The sequence below is a fragment of the Centroberyx affinis genome, unplaced genomic scaffold (genome assembly GCF_046629955.1).
Source record: "Centroberyx affinis isolate AG114_WGS23_722 - 3 ecotype Tasmania unplaced genomic scaffold, CSIRO-AGI_Caff_v1 ptg007231l_1, whole genome shotgun sequence".
In the NCBI taxonomy this organism is placed as follows: Eukaryota; Metazoa; Chordata; class Actinopteri; order Beryciformes; family Berycidae; genus Centroberyx; species Centroberyx affinis.
In genome coordinates, this window is record NW_027283655.1 from 44606 (window position 1) to 67500 (window position 22895).

The following is a 22895-nucleotide window of genomic DNA, read 5'->3' on the forward strand; positions in this document are numbered from 1 at the left end:
GGGGATTTCTAAAAATGTCTCATCTCTAAAGAAAAAGACGAGGGAAACATGAAGAACAATGGTACAAGGTACAAGTAAGGGAACTAAAGACAAAGTCACAATGAAGCCACATTTTGAGAGCATCTTGCTTCCTTAATGTGATGCGTTTCCTGCTGAAACAGGATGTTTCACGGAGGGATCATTCAAAAGCATAAACCAGTAAACTAATGGGAGATCAGTTAGGGAAAGAAACACAGTTTTATTTGATGAGAAGGAGCAGAGGGAAGGGATTGTTAAAAAAAATTCTGTGATGTTTTTCTCCTGGTACACAATGAAGTCACCACTAAAGACTTTCTGTTTCCCAGGAAGTAAAAGTAATGAGATTTTGATAGAAAAAAATAAAAAATGTATAATTTTTTTGTAATTTCTTTGGCATAAATAGATAGAATGAGCTAAAAAGGCAAAAAAGTCATTTTTCATTTCAGTATGACCTAAAGTAACGGCATTGCAGGGAAAACAAGAGAGTAGTAAGAGAAGGGGTGTGTGTGTGTGTGTGTGTGTGTGTGTGTGTGTGTGTGTGTGTGTGTGTGTGTGTGTGTGTGTGTATGTGTGTGTGCTTGTAGTTGTCATTTGTCTTACCCTACTCTTAAGTGTTTCTTTCTGCTGGAGGAAATGGCCTTTAAATGACTCTGGGGATGCTGCATGGAATCACTTCCTTGTTTCGTCTAAAAGATAAAGAAGAAGAAGAAGAGGAAACTTCTGGACTTTTGGATTGATGTGAACTTGTGGCTCGGAGTTTTACCCCGCATCACTGTCAGGAGTTACGGCACCAAACGCACCGGATGCAGTAATTGATGCATCTCATTTGACGTTTCTAATTTGACGCTCCGATGGCGACGCAGCAGGCGGGAGATTTGTAGCGTCAGCAGCACTGCCACCTCCATATCAACCACTGTGATGGGCAGCGTTACTACATCATAATTTCTTTAGACTGACATGAAAGATGTTCCTTGGCCTGTTCTGTAATCGGCTTCTTATACTTGGAGACCAGCTAGTAGCCCGGCTTCACTATCTGGTGTTTGTATTTTGTTCATGCGTCTAAATTGAATGTTTCCAGCACATTACACGCTCCGTTACCCACATATTTTACTTGTCTTCAGAAATACCCGCAAATCGAAGGTTGATGCAACACAGATATTTTGTCATTCTCCGTTGTATAACTAGCGAGCAGGCAGATAGAGACCCTGATTAAAAACATAAATAATGATGCGGCTATATGAAGGTAATAAAAGTGGAATATATATATCGGCCGTCTAGAAAATGTTCACTACCTTTTGAAAGTCTTTTTGCATCAAAGAAGGAGCAGATGCATCAAAGCGGTTCGACTCTGGTGACTTGACTACCGGGGCATTTCTGCCTGTAAGCACAGTGATGTACGTGATATCTTTCTGGAACTTCTTCCCATTTCATCTCCTGTGTTTTTTCACCACGTACACAACAATTTTACAATATCACTTCTGGCATCAAAACACTGGAAATCAACCCATATCACACTGTTTTGATTTAAGCCACGAAGCATATTGTGTTTTCAGAATAATTTCCTCTTCGTTTTTTATTGCCACTCTTGCTTAGATTAGATGAAATTTGGGAAAATAACTTGCTGTTAACAAACCATCAGCCACTGGGTTTTGAGTCCAGCGTGCTTCTGTCTGCCTCTCACCCCAGATGGGACTCGAACCCTCAATTCCTGGCTTAAAACGTTGATGCTGCATCCATTAAGCCCAGTGGGTTTTCCACACACAACAGCTCGTCCCCGGTCTGTGTCGGTGCCAGCATTCATCTCCTCCCAGTTTGAGAGGTGTCCAGAACACTCTCAGATTGTGTGTTTGTTTATCATCAGTTCAAGGTGCGGAGAGATGATTTATGATGAAATCTGTTTGTTGGATCCCAGTCCTCGATGAACAGTGTGCCGCCGACCCCTCTGGAGGGAGATGGATTAGGAGAGAGATGTAAATAGATGTGTTTTGATGAATCGCCTCAATTGTAAGAGGAAGAGCTCCACAGTTGTTCAAGGACACAACAGAAGCTAAACTTTTGTCAAATACTTTGGCTACAGCCAGTATGACTGTTGGTCTCCTGTGGTCTGGTTAGAGCGTCTCTGTTCGCTGCATTTGACTGATGCTATGAAGAATAATAATAATAATAAACTTTATTTGTATAGCACCTTTCATACAAGAAATGCAGCTCAAAGTGCTTTACAACAAAGAAATTACATGCATGAAAATAGACATAGAATGAGCATAACATAAGATGGAAAATAAAACCCACTGAATAATAATAAAGTTAAGAAATAGAGTACATAGAATGCATAAAATCAAGTAAAATACAACATTTTATTGCTGGGAACCTCCAATAAACCAGCAGCAGATGAATGTACATCTGTGTTGGTTAACACTTCAATAAAGTTATGAATATGTATCTGTTGTTTAAAAATAAATTCCTGCATTGTCTGCAACTAGTAAAGCAGTGAATATATACTGTATGTGTGTTGTTTAACATGGGAGTAACTTCTGAATGTGCATCTATTCTATTTAACACTAAAGCAAAGTTCTGTATGATGTTTGACTTAAAGTTTTGAATATACGCTTAGCATACAGTACATAGACACTTAAAGGTGTTATGTGTAGCATTTTTAAACATGAATATATCATTGTCAAATTAATTGGGATGAAGAGGCCATATTTGAGATGATTGGTGGCCTCCATCTCATGCCAGTTATATTGTTAGTGCTAGTGTTTCTTAAAATTAATTAAAAAGACCACATTTCCCATAATCCCCATTGCTTCCTGTCGGCAAAGAGGATGGGGGGGGGGGGGGGACTCAACTCATCCACCACCAGGATGTGGCTGCTTGTCCCCCCTCCCCCTCCTTTGGCATCACTCCACACTTGTTTTTTCTTTACTGAAGAGGATAAACATGTTGGAAGTAGGGCTGGGCGATAATTCAATATTATCGTTTATCGTCTTTCAGTGGAATCATATTGTGATGATATGAAGATATTTTAATATCGTGACACACATTTCTGCTGTCTAAATTGATGATGACAAGCAAATTTTACTTAAAAACTCTCATAAAATGAGGTATGGTAGGAATATTATTTGAATATTTCTGTTTTGTTTGACATCACACCTAACATTACCATTCGGTTCAATGACATGAACATTTGATTATTTAACGGGATTTTGCATACATGAACCATATCGTGATATATATTGATATCAAGAAAAATCCTTATGATTATCGTGATATTGATTTGAACCATATCGTCCAGCCCTACGTTTCACTCATTCCATCTGCCAATGCCAGAAACTCTGAAAGCTTTAGCTCTGTTTGCTCTGGAAGAACAGCGCCCTCTTTCTGTTTTGTGCCGTAAAGCAATACAACAGATTTCCCGCCAAATCCGAGCCGGTGGCACACAATGTAAAATGCAGTGTGTAGAGGCTGGTGGAGGCTGACAGGCTTCTCACTGATGGTCTCGTTTGTTTACAGTAATTATTCTAATGTCTCAAAATGAATGTGGTTATTAAGGTTAGATGTGTTTAATGTTAAATGCTACACATAGCGTCTCTAAGTAATGTTTTGAATATACTACACTGTATCTGTCGTTTAACGCTCCATTTCTGAACATAGATCTGAGTAACGTGTCCCTGTGGTGTTTTTTTCAGACTCTGACGTTGTGAGCTTTGATGGCAGCAGCAGCCTGGTCTACAGGCTGAGTCCCAGGCCGAGGCAGATGGCCAGAGAAACCATCTCTCTGAAATTTAAAACCCTGAGGAACTCTGGGATACTGCTGCATGCGGAGGGACAGAGCGAACACAGCCTCACCCTCGAGTTACAGAAAGGAAAACTGCTCCTGCTCCTCCGACAAGGTACAGCGCTGAAATATCCACACAGACACAAAGACACGCTGGCGCCAAATCCCTTTATACAACAGTGGAGTTTCAGCCAGCTGGTTTCTGATTGGTCAAATGCACTCCAACAGTGCTGATAATTCCCATAAAATGAATACATGCTCGTGCTATCCTCCACTTAGAAAGTAAGAGAAAGCAAAAAAAGCAAGTCTTTAATAGTCTTTCAAGTTGGAAATGTGCATTTCCAACATTTTGGGAATTGGGAACGTTTCAGCTGCAGTGTGAGTGAAGCCAGATGAGCCTGAATCTATCTATCTCTCTCTCTCTCTCTCTCTCTCTCCTAGTTTAACTGAGTTGACAGTCGAACTTGATGCTTGATGTGCTTCATCTCTCTGTTTATCTGTGATAAGTAGCAGCCATGCAGTGAAGCGTCCCACTGAGCAATTTTACATTGATTGCCCGTTTAAAAGACATCTAAATGGTCATAGGTAGGTAGATACTTTATCCCAAGGGAGAATTAGGTTATCTCACAGCAACACAGACTTTAATAAATAAATAGCAACAGTCAGCACCACAGTACAATCAGTCAGTAAAACACTACAGGCTTCTGTCTTCAAGCTGTTAAAATGCAGATTGCAGTAGGTGTGAAAGAGCGTTGAAAGTGCTCAGTGGAGCCCTTGGTTGCAGAGAAACATCCACTAAAAGCCGACATGTGGCTCATCAGGACAGAGTGGAGAGGGTGCATCTAATTGGGCAAATAATAATAACATGATGGTGCTGCTCTTCTTTTCCATCATCACATCATCATGAAGCTCAAGAGCCGCCCCAATAGCAGCAAACGAGCCTTATTTACAATCTTACCCAGCATACAGAAGCATAAGACACAACAATACAAACAACGCTGTGATAAAACATCAGAAGCATCTTGCTGCACAAATTAAAAGCCTTCAGTTTCCTTAAAAAGAAAGAAAATAGATGGCGTCAGCTTTCTTTTACCAATCCAGCTTATAGATGTCTAGGCTAAAATTTCAAAGTGAAAGTTTAGGAAACATTGATGTTTTCTTGTTTATATGGCAAAAATAAAGCATTATCTTGTACATATGGACTTCTCTGGTGCATATTTTTGATATTTACAGCTGTTTATGCATTGTTTAAATATGTAATAATGTATTTACTGCTTGGTGGCTATACATCTATCTATCTATCTATCTATCTATATATACTACCAAAAAATAAGTTGTTTGCCGTGTGAGTGTGTGTGTGTGGGTGTGTGTACGTAAACGGTGTTCAACCGGATGTGTTATCACTGGCAGCATAGGAGGTTGTATTTTCACCATATGGCACACACCTCATCAGTCACCAAATCGCTCTGCCTCCCTCCATTCATTCCTTCCTGTCTACATTTTACATTCACATTTTAGCCATTAAGCTTAAACAGAACAATTTACAATGAGCGCAACAGCAGAATAAGCTCAAAGTCCTACATCAACAAAATTACAAGCGAGGAAGAATAGCAAGGAGAGCAAAGGTCAGAGCCAATATTCCTGTGACCTTTAAATAAATAGAATAAGAGAAGGTTTTTTTTTTATCTTTCTCTTTTCTCCAATTCTCAGTTTCATCCCTCCATCCATTCATTGCTCATTCCCTCCTCTCTCTGTCTGTATCCCTTCATCTATTATCCCTCCCTCCCTAAATCTGTCTAAATCCCTCCATCTATTCATCTCTCCCTCTCTCTTCATTTCTCTGTCTGCATCCCTCCATCCCTCTCTCTCCCTCTTCTAAACCCTTTCTCTCGGCATTTAACACTGCCCACATCACACCTCCCTCCCTCCCTCCCTCCCTCCCTCCATCCTCCGTTTTTTGCCTCTATCTGCCTCACTGTCTGCTGCCATTGCCAAAGCAATTATACAACAAAATAGTGATAACAACTAACAACAGAAGACAAAAGAAACAGAGAAAAAAATCATTATAAATTTGTTTTATTTCGAATAGGAAGAATTCTGCTCTTATATCTTTGTATTTTTTTTGACAACATAGTAGGAAATCATACCAACACACTCTCTAAAAGAATAAAAGAAAAAGAAAACTCCAGGACAGGGATGAGTAAACTGCGTGCCACAGAGAGCCGAGAGTCTGCAGGTTTTCACTCCAAACAAACACTACAGCAGGTGATTTCACTGATTAGCACACATTCATCCAGACAGGGGGGAACCAATCAGTGAAATCACCTGCTGTAGTGTTTGGTGGGAATGAACACCTGTGGACACTGCAAAAACCGCCAAACTTGTTAAATTATTTTATCTTGTATCCAGACTTATCAAGCTTATTTTGGCTTTTGTTTAGAGAACATGAAATAGAAAAGGTGGGAATTTTATTAGTATTTTATGTTCTCTGACCCATTGGGAACCAATTTTTCCACTGCCTTGGATTTCTTATGGAAATCGTCTTACTGCACTGGCAGATCATTTTACCGGTTTCAACAAATAGGACTTTTTTTTACTTTGACTTTTTTACTTAGTAGAAGTGAAATTGTCTTGGAGAAAGTTTCTTGTTTTGAGATTTTTTCATTGTTTTATAATAATTTCTTGAAAGAAGTCGTATTGGCATGTATCAAGTGAAATCTACTGAAACCAGCAGGATTATCTGCTAGTGCAGTGAGGTAATTTGACTAAAAATATCACAAAATAAGCTTGATAGGTCTGGAAACAAGCCAAAATCACTTGGCAGCTTACCATTTTTTGCAGTGGACTCTCAGCCGTCCACGGCACATGGCTGCCTATCTCTGCTTCTTCAGACTAAAGCGAAGCCTGGAAGTTTCCTTGAAGAAGTCTTCTGTGACACTTCAGTCGGGTTTAGCTCACACCGTGTAACAAGATTAACAAGTCACTGGAAGTCCGTTCATTTCTTATTCATAGTATTCCCATGATGTCACACGCATTTCCTACCAAATCGGTTGGTTTACCGTACACACAGCTCACTGGCTGTGGCTGTCACTTGAATATAATCACCTGTTCAGTTATTACAATCACCTGTTGTGTGGTGATGCAACAGAATACTGTGAATAGGGCAGAGCAACCAGGGAAGCCGATGTGTGTACGGTGAACAAGTTTGACGGTCGAGAAAAGTTGGACACAGTTCAACTTTTGGCGGTCATCAGGTTACTTCCTTGCTTCCTTCCCGAAGTGATTTTGTTCCATGAGTTCCAACATTTCCGCTTGGCAAAACGGACGAGAAGTTTTATTTGAAAGACTACAGGAATAAACATCTCAAAAACAATATATGCTTGCAAAAGGTTGCATCCCTTGTTGGGGTTCATGGTAAGCGTGAAAGTAATTCGTTTTCTGTTTTTCTGCTGCCTAATTAGCGCTTGTCAGCCAGTTATGTTTGACTAAAATGACGTAATGTTATGAAAGGCAATAATACCAAAGCAGCCTCTCACACTGCCCACGGTCTGTCAGGGAGTTCAGACTGTGAGCGACTTGGCTGATGCGTCGCTCCTTTCTGACAGAGGAACACTGAACATTCAACACAAAAACTCTTTTATTCTTTTCCTTTTCGAGTTTACAGTACATTAACAGAACAGTAAACAGTCTTCTCTCCCCAGACTTCACCACCTGCTGACAGAAACCAGGATGTAGATGTAGGGAATTTAACAGTGATCAGTTGCTCCTCACCTCCATCTACCTCCTAACCACCGCACCCAACGATAATGTGACACCTTATTGATCCCTGTAGGGAAATTATCTTTTCACTTTCCCCTGGTAGGGATTCAATGTCTTCTTCAAGGACTCTTGAGCAGGGTGGGTGTTTGCCAGCAGGCATGAGTCCAGGTTTCTCTCCAGTGGCGTGTCCAGTCCATTTTGACTGGGGTGGCCGAGGTGGGGCACAGACCCGATGCAGGGTGGCACTGTTTTTTGTTCCCAGCTATCTGGAGATGTGAAAGCTCTCCAGTGAATTAAGTCAGTGGTTCTCAACGTGGGGTCCAGGGACCACCAGGGGTCCATGAGGGCGTTCCAGGGGGTCCTCAGCAAATTGATGAATTGTTAAACTTTAAAGATTATTTCATTGAACAAGAGGTTAACTAGAGAATTAGAGAATGTGGAAGAATGACTGTTTTGATCATAGTTTCTCTGTTATCTCTCTACCTACGATACAGACAGTCAAGGAATTCTGGACAAAATCATATCTAACGATAAATATATTCTCATATTTGGGTCCGCTAGAAAATATGTAATCAAATGGGAGTCCATGGCCCTAATGTGTACTAAATTAGGGGTCCTTGATATGTAAAAGTTTGAGAATGATGAGTGGAAGTGATGAAATTTTGAACACCAGGCCCAGATTGAAAATAACCAGAATAATCCATAATGTTTCTTGAAGGCATGTTTCTTGGAACACAGGAGCATAGTTTTGAACAAAATCAACAACAACAACAACAACAAAAAAAAAACAATGCGCTGGCTTGATGGTCCCACCTCTTAACATGCCCATCAGCCAATCATAACTAAGGATCTGGCGGTGGCACCTGGGGTGGCCAGTCAGATTTCAGGCCACACCCTAGACACGCCCCTGTTGGAGCGCAGTCTCTCGTCTCTCGTCGCTCTGCCATCCTGCAAACACTTCGACACTGAATACATGTTGATACGACGGCTTGCACCAACGTTGAAAACCTGTTTGTAGTCGTTTGTAGCTGCTACTTGCATCATTTTGTGAAATCGGGACCTAGATATCCTTCTGATTCTATCCTTTCTGTTCAAAACAGTAGAAAAAACTATTGTTTGCACTCAAAAAGTGTGTTTTCCAAACCTTTTATTTTCTCATTATGGTTATTTTTTGTTTTATAAATGCTAAGCTTGCACACTGAAGAAGGCACAAGCCGATACGTTTGTGCCTGATGTTTCTTCTGCATTTATGAAAACATTAAAAAGAAATAGCACAATGACATTAAAAGGTTTTGGAAACCCTAATACTTCTTTTTGAGTGTGAATCATCTTTTTTTCTACTGAAGATATTCTGCTGGTTTTTACCCACCAAAAAAAAGCAAAGAGTGAGCGCGGTGATTCCTCCTATAGACTCAGTTCAGAACAGTTTCCAAAGCTGTTTTTTAACATGAAGTTTTACTGCGCCAGAGTCTCATATTGTGAAAATGATGTGTTCATTTGGACTGACGCTGAACGTGGCCACCTGCTTACTTACTGTACTTCTTAAAGGGTTAATGAACCTTGATGGTACTTCCACACACCTCTAACATATGGCGGCTCTTCGAGGAACCTTTTAGGACTCTATTTTCTAGCGAGGAACCCTCAGGAGACCGCATGGCCCGAGAACCGCCGGATTAGACCCCCCCTAAAGAAAGACTGTTTCATCTCAAAGAAGGACCGAGGCTCTTTGGAAGAAAATGAAAGCAATCCATTAAATATTACTCTTCTGCGATGCACCCACAGTGGAAAAAAAAAAACGGACTCATGGTCTGTTTCAATAATACCTCTGTCTCCAGCTCACTGTCTCTCTCCTTTATCCCCCCTCTGCTTTTATTTGGCATCTTTTCTCTGCCTTTCCCTTTCTCTGCCTGCATCTCTATTTTCCTTTCTTTTTCCACTGTTATTTGTCATGGCTTGCCACACCAATTCTCTCCCACCTTCAATTTTTCCATATCGGAAGTGGCCACTTGTCTTTTTCAGCCGCTTCACTCCCTTGCTCTTCATCTTTCTGTCTCCTCGCGCTCTCCCTCTTTATCTCCAGATCTTCCTGCCTCTCCGCCCTCTGCTCTCTCTTTCTTCTCCTGCCTCCTCTGCTTTCATTCGTTTCACTCCCCATTTGTTATTTATCACAGCCTCTCCAGTTCTTTGCCTAGTTTCTGTCTAGTTTCTGCCTTTTCTATTGTGCGCTCTTTGTGTTTCTTTCTCTACTTTTTTTCTTCATCTCCGCATCCCTCCCTCTCCAAGGCTTTTGCAGTCTAGAAAGTGTACAATTTAGGTCACTAGCTTCGTACATCAGCTGTACACCTTCCCCGCATGGATCATGTCTTGTGACTTGTATGAGATTCTGTGAACGTGAATACATAATATATATGATACTGCTGCATGTTGCATTGCCTATCTGATATGCTTATGTTCGATGCTGCAGCCGAGCTACTTTATATGTTGTAAATGTCAGATGTTTTTTCATCTGTGCTGATTCCGGCTCCACTGCCTGGCTGTGTGGCAACAGAAGGAACTTGAACAAAACACAAACTGTTAGTGACACTCAGTAGATGGATTCTTCTGTATGAAGCAGCTTTTGGCAAAAGTTATTCGCTGCTGTCAGGTGAAAACCTTGCATCTCCAACGTCTCAGGAACTAAGAAAAACAGCTTTTTTTTTCAGCTTGATGGCCATGCATCTTTCAGTTTATCCAGTGGGTTTTCAAAGGGTTTTATAAGCCCAAGATGTTCTAAAACGTTCTCAACCTGCAGAGGATCAGGTAATCGTATCAATTCAAGTCAAAACTGAGTTATGAGGTTTTCACCCATCAACACTGAAATGGACTAAAGCAGCAGAATTCAAAAACATACAAAAAAACATTTGCTGGTTTATGAAGGCATTTCAAGTCAAGTGGAATTAATTTATAAAGTGCTTTCAACACATATTTGTCACAAAATACATGGGCGCGTGTATGCAAGAGTGTGTGTGTGTGTGTGTGTGCACCCATGCAGCCCTGCCTGTGTGTGTGTGTGTGTGTGAGGATATAAAAGCAGTAGAGAGTAGACCGCTTGGAAGATTTGCCATTTCTAAACTCATCCTTCGGCTCACTTTCTGTTACGTAAACTGCCATGTAAGTGTAATAAATTGCAACTTGAACTTGACTTCATTAGTTACCGGTGGTTACGAGAGACGAGTGAGAAGAAGAGTGAGATCAAAAGAAAATAGCGTAACATTATCGCCTCTTCCCCCTTGATCTTCTCCCCCATGTTACAGTAAAATGTCAACACCCGTCCACTGTACAGAAATAAGGCATTTTCATGGTTTTGTGAGGGAGGGAAAGTCGATAACATTTTTTTGTGTCAGAGGCAGGCTGTCATTCAATTCTAAAGCATGGTCTGAAGCCAATTTCTGTAGCTATTTCTGTTTTCTCACAGTCATTCTACTGAACTTGTTCCTACCACACTGCTGGCTTTTTGGGTATGCAAGTGCCAAGTGCCTGCAGTCAGCTCCATCAATCAGAATGAAGGCATATGAATTAACATGAGAGTCAGTCCCAGGTTAGCGGGCTTGGACCACGACGGCGGTGTAACTGTGAAAACCAGTGAATTATGATTTAATATCCACTTGTAGAGCATTAGATTAATTAATTGTGAGAATGAAACTTAATTTAGTTTCTTACCTGAAACTAACCTTAACCCAAATGGGGTCAAATTTAAATATTGTCACTCTCGGTGAAAACCTTGTATCTCCAAAATGTTAACTTTTCAGGAACTAAGCAGCCTCAGTTCTAAAAGCAGCCTAAGCATAGCCTTGTTTTAGCTTGATGACAATGCATTTTTGACATTATCCAATGGGTTTTGAAATAGGCCCAAGAGGTCAGCGTAATCCTTCAATTTAAGCAAAAACATGAAAATCGCCAAAATTGTAATTGCATATATGTAATTGTTAGAGTTTAATTTCAAAAATCACAACAGAGGTGATGAACTAAGTAAGTTGCACTTTTACCTGCAGTAGATTTGCATTGTTGTGTGTATTGGGTCTGGTGTTATTCTCTGTTCCCCTGTGTACAGTCAGCAGCCTGCAGCAGCACTTAGCAGAAGACAGTTAGCTCCACTCTATTTGCCCGGATCCATCCAAACAGTTGGAATAAATACACTGGCTTATTAAAATTCATGTGCGCTTTCCAAAACCATCCCATTTCCTCTCTGCTTTACATTCATCAAAATGTTGGTTTATAGTTCTGTAGCTCACTGGCTCATAATTAAGCTCCATTCTTTTTTTTTCTGCCACTGGGAGAGTTTGTGGAGGTAAACATACTGGGGATCAGTGTTTCCTGATCCAGCACCTTCTGGCTAAGGGCTGTTACAGAATTAAGAGGGTGTTGGAGAGGCAGATGTCACATGCTTAGTGCAGGGTGTGTGTGTGTGTGTGTGTGTGTGTGGGAGGGGGTTACTACACACAGAGAAATAGGGGTATCATTTCTGTACCCAAAGGTACATTTGTCAGAAAAGTACCCTGTAAGGTACGGAAATGGTCCTTAAGGTGATAACTGTGGACCTTTGTTTAATTTTAAAGGTACAAAATCATTGCTGACAGCAAAGGGTACATAATGGTACTTTTAACAAGCTTAAGGTACAGGCAAATGATGCAGCAAATTAGTGATCACAAAATCTTGATTTAAATAGAGAGTTGGGTTTATTGAAATATAATAGGCTACTAGTACATTTCCATTCAATTCTTGGTCTGTGTGGCCTAGGGATAATTTTATGAGCTTCATTAATAACTTAGCTGGGTGTGCATTTTAATGATTTCAGCTAGTCTTTACATTGCATTGTTATTATGCAAATGATAATTGAATAGTTTTAAAAAATAATGTTGTAGGATCATGATATGGTTGTTCTATTCAAATGCCATGAGGCTATCACCCTCATGTCATTACTTCGAAAGACCAGCAGGGGTCAGTGTTCTGGGTTCATCCCCCATTGCGGTCCCGGACATGAAATGGCACCTGAGAGTTTTCCTGCTTTGTCAAGCTTGTCAAGGGATGACCTAATTGAAAAAATCATTGAAGCTGGGATACAAATTAACGAAGAAGAGGCAAGGAAATTCAGGGGTAAGTAACCGGACCTTAACGTTTCTGTTCATGCTACTGTTAGCTAGCTAACGTTAGCTAACGTTAGCTAACTTTAACAAGCCTAACTCAGCCTACTGTAACTTAACGTTAGCTACATCAGGCACGTTATGGCTTGTTGCTAGCAGCGCCGTTTATTTGCTATTTCAGAGTGATTTTGGTCTTTTAATCAAGTAACTGTTAAACGTTATGACAGGATACTTTTTTTTTTTTATTTCAGAGCGATTTTGTTCATTTAATCAAGTAACTGTCAGTGTAGTAAAGTGCTTCCACTTGCCATCACCATTACTCCCCATTTTATTTTATTTTATTTTTTACAAAGTATTTTTACTGTTTCATGATCTATTTTGTCATTTTTTGCATTCCTCCACGGGGACTTGTTTTTCTGTATTTAACTATTTTATGCGTTGGCGCTCCCTTATAGTGCCCTAAGGACTTGGGTAGTGCAACCCATTTTTTTCTCCCACAGTCTGCTGTGGCGTGTCCTCGTGGTAAGTCCGCCTGTAGTAGGCACCGCTGAAGTAGCTTATTTAAGTTATAATAAAATTTGATTTAGGCCGTTACAGCATTCACGTTTCTTTAGCGGTTGACCATGTAAGTTAACTGCTTTATGCTTTGTAGTCTCGTGCTCCGACGGTAACGTTAAATGACCGTCCGTCCCAACGGCCTGTTCTTGATCTTGCCATGGTGCTGGCTACCATTTCTGTAACGTAAGAGTTAAATTACATTTTGGCTCTGTAGTCTGTACATTTATGTTTTTTATGTAACGCGGAATTGCCGTGAAACGTCCATGAGTTGTTAACTAGCGTCGTCTAACTAGTTTGGTGTGTTTTAGCTTCGCTCGGGGATTTCAGATTCAAAATGGCAGACACCTGCGCTGTGTTTAGGTCATGGTTTAGCTAGCAAGCTTCATAGCATAGATACAGTAGGCTATATACAGTAGATGCCGCATTCGGGCTTGTCGTCTCTGCCGCTGCCATCTTGCGGCGGGGTTCTGACCCAGGAGGTTCTATATTACTGACCCGCTCAAATAGTAGAAAATGCCAGACTTTTGTGCTGCTTTTGGATGTTCTAATGAAATAAATGCCAAAACCAAGCAACAGGGAATAACATTTCACAGATGACAAGTTATTTTACAATATTTTACTGTTACAAACCTGTTGAATTTGATATATCACAATAAGTAATCCTTATTTTAAGCTAACATAAGGTTAAGTGACTGTCCTGATACTAAATTAAGCTAATTTATGTCAGGTAAAGAAAAAAAAGATCAACATCCCTGTTCCAATATGGCGGTCGCGTTGAGGCGTCGCTCAAATGAACAGCAGCGGCCAGTGCGGTATCTATATACTATACTATACTAGTTTGTGTAGAAAGCCAGTTGAAAGTCCATTGGCATATGCATAATTTATTCTCACGTTTTTAATCACTTTTACTTTTTCACTTAGGGCAAGACAATATGTGGCAGATATTATAGACATTCAAATCTTTTTTGCATATACTCCACTCCCATCCTTCCACTGACTGTACACTAGGTCTCAAATTGTTCATGCAGTTAAGTGGGTATTTTTATCCAAAGCACCTTGGTGTACAATGAGTGCACAGACTTTTAGCATGTATCTGTCTCTGTCACTATCTGAGCATTATCTGTCTCTGTCCTTTTGCCAAAGGAAATTTGTGTTGGGGAGGATTCAATGTCTGTTGAGGCCCATGTGAAGGTGCTACAAAGTGAGTATCGGAAGACACATCCAGACATCTCGACTGTCAAAGACCGCATGGCGCGAACCTTCTCCTGGAGACGTCGTGAAATCATGGAAGGGATGCCCGTGGAGGATGTACTCAACAAATACCCATACTTAAGGACGCCTGCTGGAGTAAGTATGGTGAAAATAACTGAATGTTACAGGGGAGCGTTATCAATCTATGTAATAATTTTGGATATTGTGAAATTGAAGGCATGTCAATTGCTGTCACTGAAAACAAGTAAAATAAAAAATTCTAAAAGTTGAGGTAATATAGTCTGTAAAGGCCACAGTATTAAGGCTTAACAGCATTTTATGAGCTACAATTACTTTCAGTGATATACTGAATGTTAATAATGATGTCTTCATGTATATTCTACAGTTTTTTGAAGAGGTTGACCGAATCCATCCTTCAACAAGCAGCTTCTGTCGTCGCTTCAGGAAGGGCTTCGCCGGTGTTTTGCCAAATGTGCTGAAAGTTGCCGAGGGAAAATCTCCCCTAGCAAAACAGTACACTGACGCAAGACAGGATGCCCTGGCTGAAGATCTACCAGGTAGTGACAGTCACCTTGCTAATGAACCTGACAATAGATCTGCTGTAATTACCACATTGCACACTTGAAAATGTATGTGATCGTGAAAGCAGGACATTTTTCTGCATTGCAGGAATCGACTTAAGGGCCGGGCTTATCCTCTTGCCATCCATCTTCAGAGAAAAGATCGAAAACTACATCACTATGGGAGAGGTAGGCATCTGGATTGTCCTACAGTACTGACTGGTAGACCTCACGTAAATACATGCACAGAAAAAGATTGCTTGGATTCAGGAATTAACTGTCTCCTATAGATATGCTTGATTTAAACCTTAACTTTTTTAGACGTCTTCGGCTGTATTAGTATTTTGTTTGGTTATTCTTTTAATGAGTGAAGCATGAAAAATATAGGGTAAGTGTACCCGTAAAGCTCACCTATCTGTTCTATCTGTTTTCAATATAAATTTGCTGGATTTATACAGAAAAAATATGGCTAAACTTAAAGATTAATCTCTCATTTGAAGTTTTGTTGATTAATTTATAGAATTTTTAATATGTAAATAAAAATGTATTGCAAATTATGTGAAAAGTCTGGCATGGATTTAAATGGGGCATCATGTACCAATTAAGCCCATGCCAGACTTTTCACATAATTGCTAATATATTTTTCCAAAAGTGTTCCAAGTAAGTTCAAATTTAACTAAGACTTAGACAAAAACAGCATATAAACTAATTTTGATTTACATACAAATTAAATAGTTAATTCTCATTTCAACTCATTTCATCTTCTCATGTAGCATGCTTTTTATGCTACTGTACCCGTTAAGCCCACCTGTTAAAAATCCTAATTAAAAAAAACAATGGTTTTAGAAAACAATTTATGATTCATCAGTGTATACAAGAACATGAAATGCATCACATAATGTGAAGTTTGAATGCCTAGTATGCATATTGCTTTTGCAGTACTCCACTGTGTACAGCTAATGTATTGTCTGGGCCATGCAGCTAATACACCAACTCAAAAATCTCATCTTTGTTTTACAAGAAATATATATATTTTTTTGTCCAAGAAACCTTTTCTTACATGCAAAAATCAAAACATTAATCTCCTAATTTTACATAGTGGATATGTACTCACCAAAGATATTACTGAAAATACATGAAAAATGTCTTGATCTTAGGTGCTGCAAATCATCAAAAAAATGTCAAACTTCAGGACTGGTCACCAGCAAGTGCTTGTACATAAGGGGCTCTAACATAACTTTGACAAATCAGATTTGCTTGCAATAAAAATGCCAATGAAGTAACTAATTTACTGATTGGTTACAAGTTGTAATCTCTTCTTTTTGCATGTTTTTCTTTTATGTAGGGGGACCCTGGTACACCCTATCCAACCATACAACTGATGGACAATGACTGGAAAATGGCGATCACTGGAAGAGGGTTCAGTGTGGTGAAAGTAGACAGAGTAGGCGTGTGCCAGTGCACAGGCCCTGATGAAGCTTTCATAACAGCCTTCAGTATGTATTTTGCTTTCAACATTGCATACCCACCGCACCTGAAAAACACACTGACCTTCCTTCAGAGGCGCATTGTCAGTATTGTGGAAGAGGGAGACAAGCCCCTGCCAGTAACTTTACTCCGAGTGATTAACCTTCTGTGCTAGATCATCATGCCTCAACGGCACCAGTGCCCAAAGTGCACTCGAAGGACATTTACACTAGTGAAGTTAATCCAACATGTTGGACTTGTTCATGCACATGAACCAAATTTTAGTATCACCTGTGGTGTAGGTGATTGCCAGTCAACTTTTTTCCCGATTCCATTCTTTTAGAAAACACGTGTACAGGAAGCACAGATGCTTTGTATATAGGCCTTCTGATAATAAACATGACTGTCCCAGTGAAGAGTCCACAGTACAGCAACACAGCTTGTACCTGGATCAGCAAAATTCTGATTTGGATTTTGTTAATGTTCTGTACTTTATACTCAGAATTTTGTTATGTTTTAATTCATGAAACATGCACTGCTTGTGTGTTTTGCATTTAAAACTGGTTTATGAACGGCTCACAAAGCCTGATGCTTCCAGTTTAAGTGTTAAGATACTGAAGCAATTTAACCTAACCCTGCATGTCAGTTATGAATTTGCTTTTTGTAAGTGTACTTTTTACTCAACTTTGTTATATGTTTTATGTGTGAAACCAAGTTATGAAATGGAGTTTTGTTGCACTTAGTGAATGGCTCCTTTGGCCTTATGCTTCAGCTTAATGTTGAAAAGCACTGCTTTTTGTCATGTGCTGGAACTTGTTATGGACAAGTCAGTTCTAGCAGAACAATACATTGATTGAAATGCACTGACAAGGGATTGGTTTACATGTAAACTATTGGATTTTGTTAAAAGATGTGAACTAACTGTTAATTCTCTAAATAAATTTTGGTGAATAATTGTAAATGTTTTTGTCTCTGAATTTAAGGGTATGTTTTTGCCTCATAAAGGTACAAAATGGCATGTCGCTCCAGCTGTACCTCATTGGGTACCAATTCCGTACCTTTCCAATGGGTACATTTTTGTACTAGGACATAAAGGTACATTTTTGTCACTAGGGGTGCAGAAATGTTCTTTTAGAGGTACAGACAAGAAGGTACAAAAATGTACCATGTTCAAAGGTACAGTGCTCGTACCCTGCTAGGGTACTGCTGGAGCGACAAAGCGTCTGTACCATTTTAGGTCCATTCCTGTACCTTGATTTCTCTGTGTGTAGACATAAATTATGTGGAAGGACAAACTGTGTACATATCAAGTCCTTACACTGCAGTTTGTTGCGGTATTCTTGCTGACATTCAAGCAAATGTGTGACTGTGTCTAACTCAGCTGAAGCTCAAGTTCGATCATTTGTGCTCCTAAATGGGAAATTTGCATGCAGGAAGGCATTGGAATACAATACATTTTCAAATGCAGCTCGGAAAGTCAAGACAGCACAAAATAATAATACATATTAATAGAAGTACTGGATTACTGGAAAGAAAACAGGTAGGCTATTTGAACATAAGATTACCTGATAATGAGCTAAATTTATTGTATAGGTATGTATTATGCAATGTACTGTATATATAATAATCATGGGAATACAGTGATGAGAATTGGTATGTGAGAACAAACATGAGGGACATCTATAGGCTTTATATGAAGAACAAAGTGACTTTAAAATGACTGAATTAAGAGAGAATATCAAGGTAAATAATTATGGTGTAATTATGGTGCAAGATACACTACCAGTCGAAAGTTTGGACACACCTGATTGAATGTTCTATGTTTTTCATGATCTTAAAGCCGTTTTCATCTAAAGGCTTATGTTTAAACGCTTGAAATGTGTTTCTTAGAGAAATAGAAATAGTGGAGTTGATGCCTGTGTATGAATTTCTTTCCAAAGCCTTTGCCTTTCCATCAAGGCAAAGGGCGGCTACTTTAAAGAATCTAAAATATAAGATAGTTTTGATTTGTTTAACACTTATTTGGTCACTGCATAATTCCTTTTGTGTTATTTCGTAGTTTTGATGTCTTTACTATTATTCTAAAATGTGGAAAATAGTAAAAATAAAGAAAAATTGTGTGTGTCTAAACTTTTGACTGGTAGTGTGTGCATTAAAATGAAACAGTGGAAAAAGCAGAAAGACTCACCAGGGAAATGGGGGGTGGGGGGTGGGGGGGGGGGGGGGGGGGATGGAGAGTTTATCGGTTACAGTTTGACAAGTTTAGGCCTCATGGGATAAATGTGAAACTTGAATCTCTTTGGTTTCGCCTGAACTTCTGACCTGATGGGAGAGGAGAGGCTCAAATTCTGCCCACAAGAGTTGATAGGAGCGGTCTGTGAGGCTCTAAGCTTTATGCAGGAGCCGTAGAGAAGGCAGGGATTGATTTGTGGTTGCATTAAACCTTTCTTGGTCTGGGGGGTTCAATTCCTTGTCGGAGCCCTTCGTGTTAGAACGCTCTCATGGGACGGTAAGACAGCACACCCACCAGGAGTGACTCATGAGCATGACTGGCTTATTTTACTTCTGTTATTTTCAGTGGAAAGGTCACTCTTGCGCATTATCAACAGCACTGAGAATGTGTTTTTTTTTTGCACTCAGAGCATCAAGTGCTATACAAATGAAAAATACACTTTTACTTTGTCACAGTTCATATAAGAAAATCATTTGAGAGAAATTCTGGGAAAAGGAGAAATGCTCACTAACAAAGATTCGAGAGAAATAAGCTTTATATGGCATTTTAATGGGATACTTTAACTCATGACTTTACATGTTGCATTCATGTTCAGTATATTTCAGCTAGTTGTGTAGCGTGTGGAGCAGAGTAGAAGCCACAGCCGCCGTTTCCCACACACCCGCTGTTTAGTGCTACTACTACTGTAGCTAAAAAAGAGGGGATGAATCACCCTGGATAAAGTCTGTCAGCCGGCAGAGTGAATGGTTGGCGATGAGTTGTAGTCATTACCGCAGTATTGACTTTCCCTGTTATTCCACTCTATCCGCAGTGATTTATAGGAAGGTCTTTCTGTTGTGTACAGTCTCACAGGAGTGCAAATAAACGGCTTTGCCTTCATCCGAGAAGCCTCACGCTCATGTCAGATAGCACAGCTGCACCTAATTTTACAGCCCGACTCGTTCTAGCAACACAGCGGCAATGTTTAACTCGTAATGAAGACTTAGAAGGAAGAAGGTAAGCATTCGCTCACATTCACTTCTTCTGTGTCTCAAACAAAGAAAGGCCTGAAATAGCAGTGGTATTCTTTTTAAAATGTTACTATTCTGAAATAACTCATTCATCCAAAGTGTTTTGAGGCCATTTACACTCAACACTGGACATGATCTCAGTGTCAAATCTATGCTTTAGCTCTTATATAGCCCAGCATCTTTGTTGGCTATGTATAGCCCAGTGTTATCAAATATGTAAACAATGCATAAACAGCTATAAATATCAAAAATATGCACCAGAGAAATCCATTTTTACAAGATAATGCATTTTTTTGTCATATACCCCGGAAGATGTAGTCTAAGATGTAGATTTTTTTTTCAGATCCCACTTTTAAACCCCATGTAGCCTTAATTTTTGGTTTATAACCATTGAGCATCTATAACCAACACACACACAAGACTGGATATGAGACTATAATATGCTGAAATCTTTCTGTTTTAAGGCCAGGCTTCTTCATAAAACTTCAAAGTACTTCAATTTCAGAACTTCCTCCTGGAGAGATTGTTGTGACCAGGTTTGGAGATTGCACATTATGATTGTGTTGCCTGATTGTGTTGCCTGATTGTGTTGACAGTCACAATCATCAAGCTGAATGGAAGAAAATGAAAACGCTGAAACAATTACAGCAGTCTGTCTTCTGATAAGACTTGTCATTGTCTTCTCACAAATTAGATTTAGAGTCACAGCGAAGAGCCGTAATGCAGTCGCAGACAGCAGATGATTGGGTGATATTGCCTTGGGGAGCTGTCTGGAGTGAGGAGTAACACAGGAACCGCACTGTTAAAAATAAGAGTGACTTGAGGAACTTTCAGCAGCTCCTCAGTTCGCAACCATAGATAAACCTGGAGGGTTCCTTGAAGAATCCCCTCATAAAGGATACATGAGTCCTGAGGATACACTCTGAAAATTAAAGACCCCAATGAAACACCATCTTTACTTACTTGATTTGACGCTTTTCCAGTTGAAACAGGACAACGCAGTGAGGGATCATTCAGAAGTCTTAACCAATGGAATATCAGTCTGGGAGAGAAAGGCAGTTTGATTTGATGGGAGTGGCGGAGGGGCGGGATTGTCTAAAAATCTGTGATGGTTTTATTAGTTGGAATTTTTATTTACGCCCATTGGTGCAGCATGAGGTCACCATTAAAGACACTCTGTTTTCCAGGAAGGAGAAGTAATGGGAGTTCATTTCATGGGGACTTTAAAAGGGCCTTAGTGGACCTTTATTGATTCTAGAGTTCGAAAACATAGAGGAACCCCCAAAGGTTCCTTGAGGGAACCCGACTACACTAGACCAGAACCCAGCTTTCTTTGGATTGGAACTTTAGTTACATGCAGGATCTTATACAGTAATAAAACTGTTGCTGTTGCCTATGAGGTGCCAAACAAAAGTGAAACCAAGCCGTGCGAGAGAGAGAGAGAGAGAGAGAGAGAGAGCTAAATGAGCTGCTGGGCAAGAAGGAGACTGAATGTGCGTGCAGGATGGTCCCAGATTATGGCCACGGAGGAACAAGAGCATCTCAGTTTCAGTTCAGTTTCAGTTTCAGTTTAGTTTATTCACAAATCAGTTAAAATACAAGTACAATCATATGAGACATAATGGAGATATGTGAAATGGGACACCCTGATAAGCTATCTGAAGCTTGAGAATAGGGGCCCAGACACTAAGCAGATAGTATTTAAAATATATATATACTAACACGTCTAGATTTGAAAAAGTGCATGTATTATACAGTAACATTTACAACCTACAAAACACCTAAGACTAACCTAAGACCCTAAGAAGTACTACTAAATGGTCCTAAGACATGTATTCCATCAGTCTAAACATTGATTAAATAAGATACAATAAATAGAGACATATGGCAAGTGGAAATAACAGTACAATTTGAATGGATTTTTGAGTAGAGTAACTAGTTTAGAAGTCCCCAGCCATTCAGGGTATTCAAGCTTAAACATATTTTAGCAGCTACTGCTGCCGTAAGCTCTTTTTGAAAACAGACACAGACTAAAAGGGCACTCGGAGAGCGCGGAACTCCGCCAAGGCCAATAGTCCAGTCTGCTATGATATGCAAATTTTGTGAGTCGGCTCCGATCCGCTGCAAAATTTGGTCCTGGCCCACACCCTTCCACGAAATTTCATGAAAATCGGCCCAGTAGTTTTTCCGTAATCCTGCTGACAAACAAACAGCACCGAAAACATAACCTCCTTGGCAGAGGTAATAATGACATTTTTAGTGTTATCAAGCTCATTCCACACCTGTGGACCTCTGCAAACCACACTAAAGCTCGTACATTTAAGTTGTCATCTGCCACATGTGATCAGCTGAGTGGCCGTGCATCCAGTGGATCCAAAAGCCAAACTCTGCGCGGAGTCAGCTGATCATTGCACGAAAGACAGAACCAGCAAGACGGTGCACAGTGGGGAGGATTACCCACCTGTCCAAGTCATGTCCAACAACGCATGGGCAAAACCAACAGGAAGACAGACGTTAAGGGGAAAAAACGGGACAAATGTTTTCCTCAAACAACTGCAAAACTATTCAGTGTTATGCATCATTTTAATCAGAAAAGCCATTCACATGAATCAACTGAGATATCGCATTATGCAACAGCAGGACATACTTAATCAAAAAATTAACTTTTTCCCGGTTTGGCGCTTCATATCGGCTCATAGCGAGACAGACCTGGGTTCGAGCCCCGAGTGAGTGTCTAGTATATCTGTTTTCCCGCCTTCGGCCCAAAGCATGCTGGGACAGGCGCCAGCCCCGTGTGACTCTGAAAGGGATTAAGCGGCTAGAGAAAATGAACTAATGAGATGCCAATGATATGATACACGTCCTTGTCTAATTGAGCTGGAATCTGACTCAAAGTAGTCTGTTTCTCTCCTGTAACCCTGTGCCAAGTATCACTCTACTATATCAATGATGATTAAATACTCTTGACTTTGTCTCCCCCTTTCTCTCTCTCTCTCTCTCTCCCTCCCTCTCGTTCGCAAAGTATCAGTGTGCTGATCAATGATGATTAAACATGTTTGACTCTGTCTCACCTCCCGTCTCTCTCTCTGTCCGTCTGTCTCTCTCTCTAATCTCTCTCTCTCCTGTGCCAAGTATCTGTCTGATAGATCAATGATGATTGAACAGATTTGACTCTTTTTCTCC

The 22895-nt window shown here is 40.1% G+C and overlaps 1 protein-coding gene across 1 annotated transcript in view; it reads left to right on the forward strand.

The window, feature by feature from the left end:
* LOC139639405 (contactin-associated protein-like 5) overlaps window positions 1-22895 on the forward strand; it is a gene marked incomplete at its 3' end in the record, with an annotated part of 48214 nt that overhangs the window by 18787 nt on the left and 6532 nt on the right. Inside the window, exon 4 of the mRNA XM_071513498.1 lies at window positions 3705-3908. Within this exon, the coding sequence (XP_071369599.1) occupies window positions 3705-3908 (204 nt within the window). The remainder of the gene's footprint in view (window positions 1-3704; window positions 3909-22895) is intronic.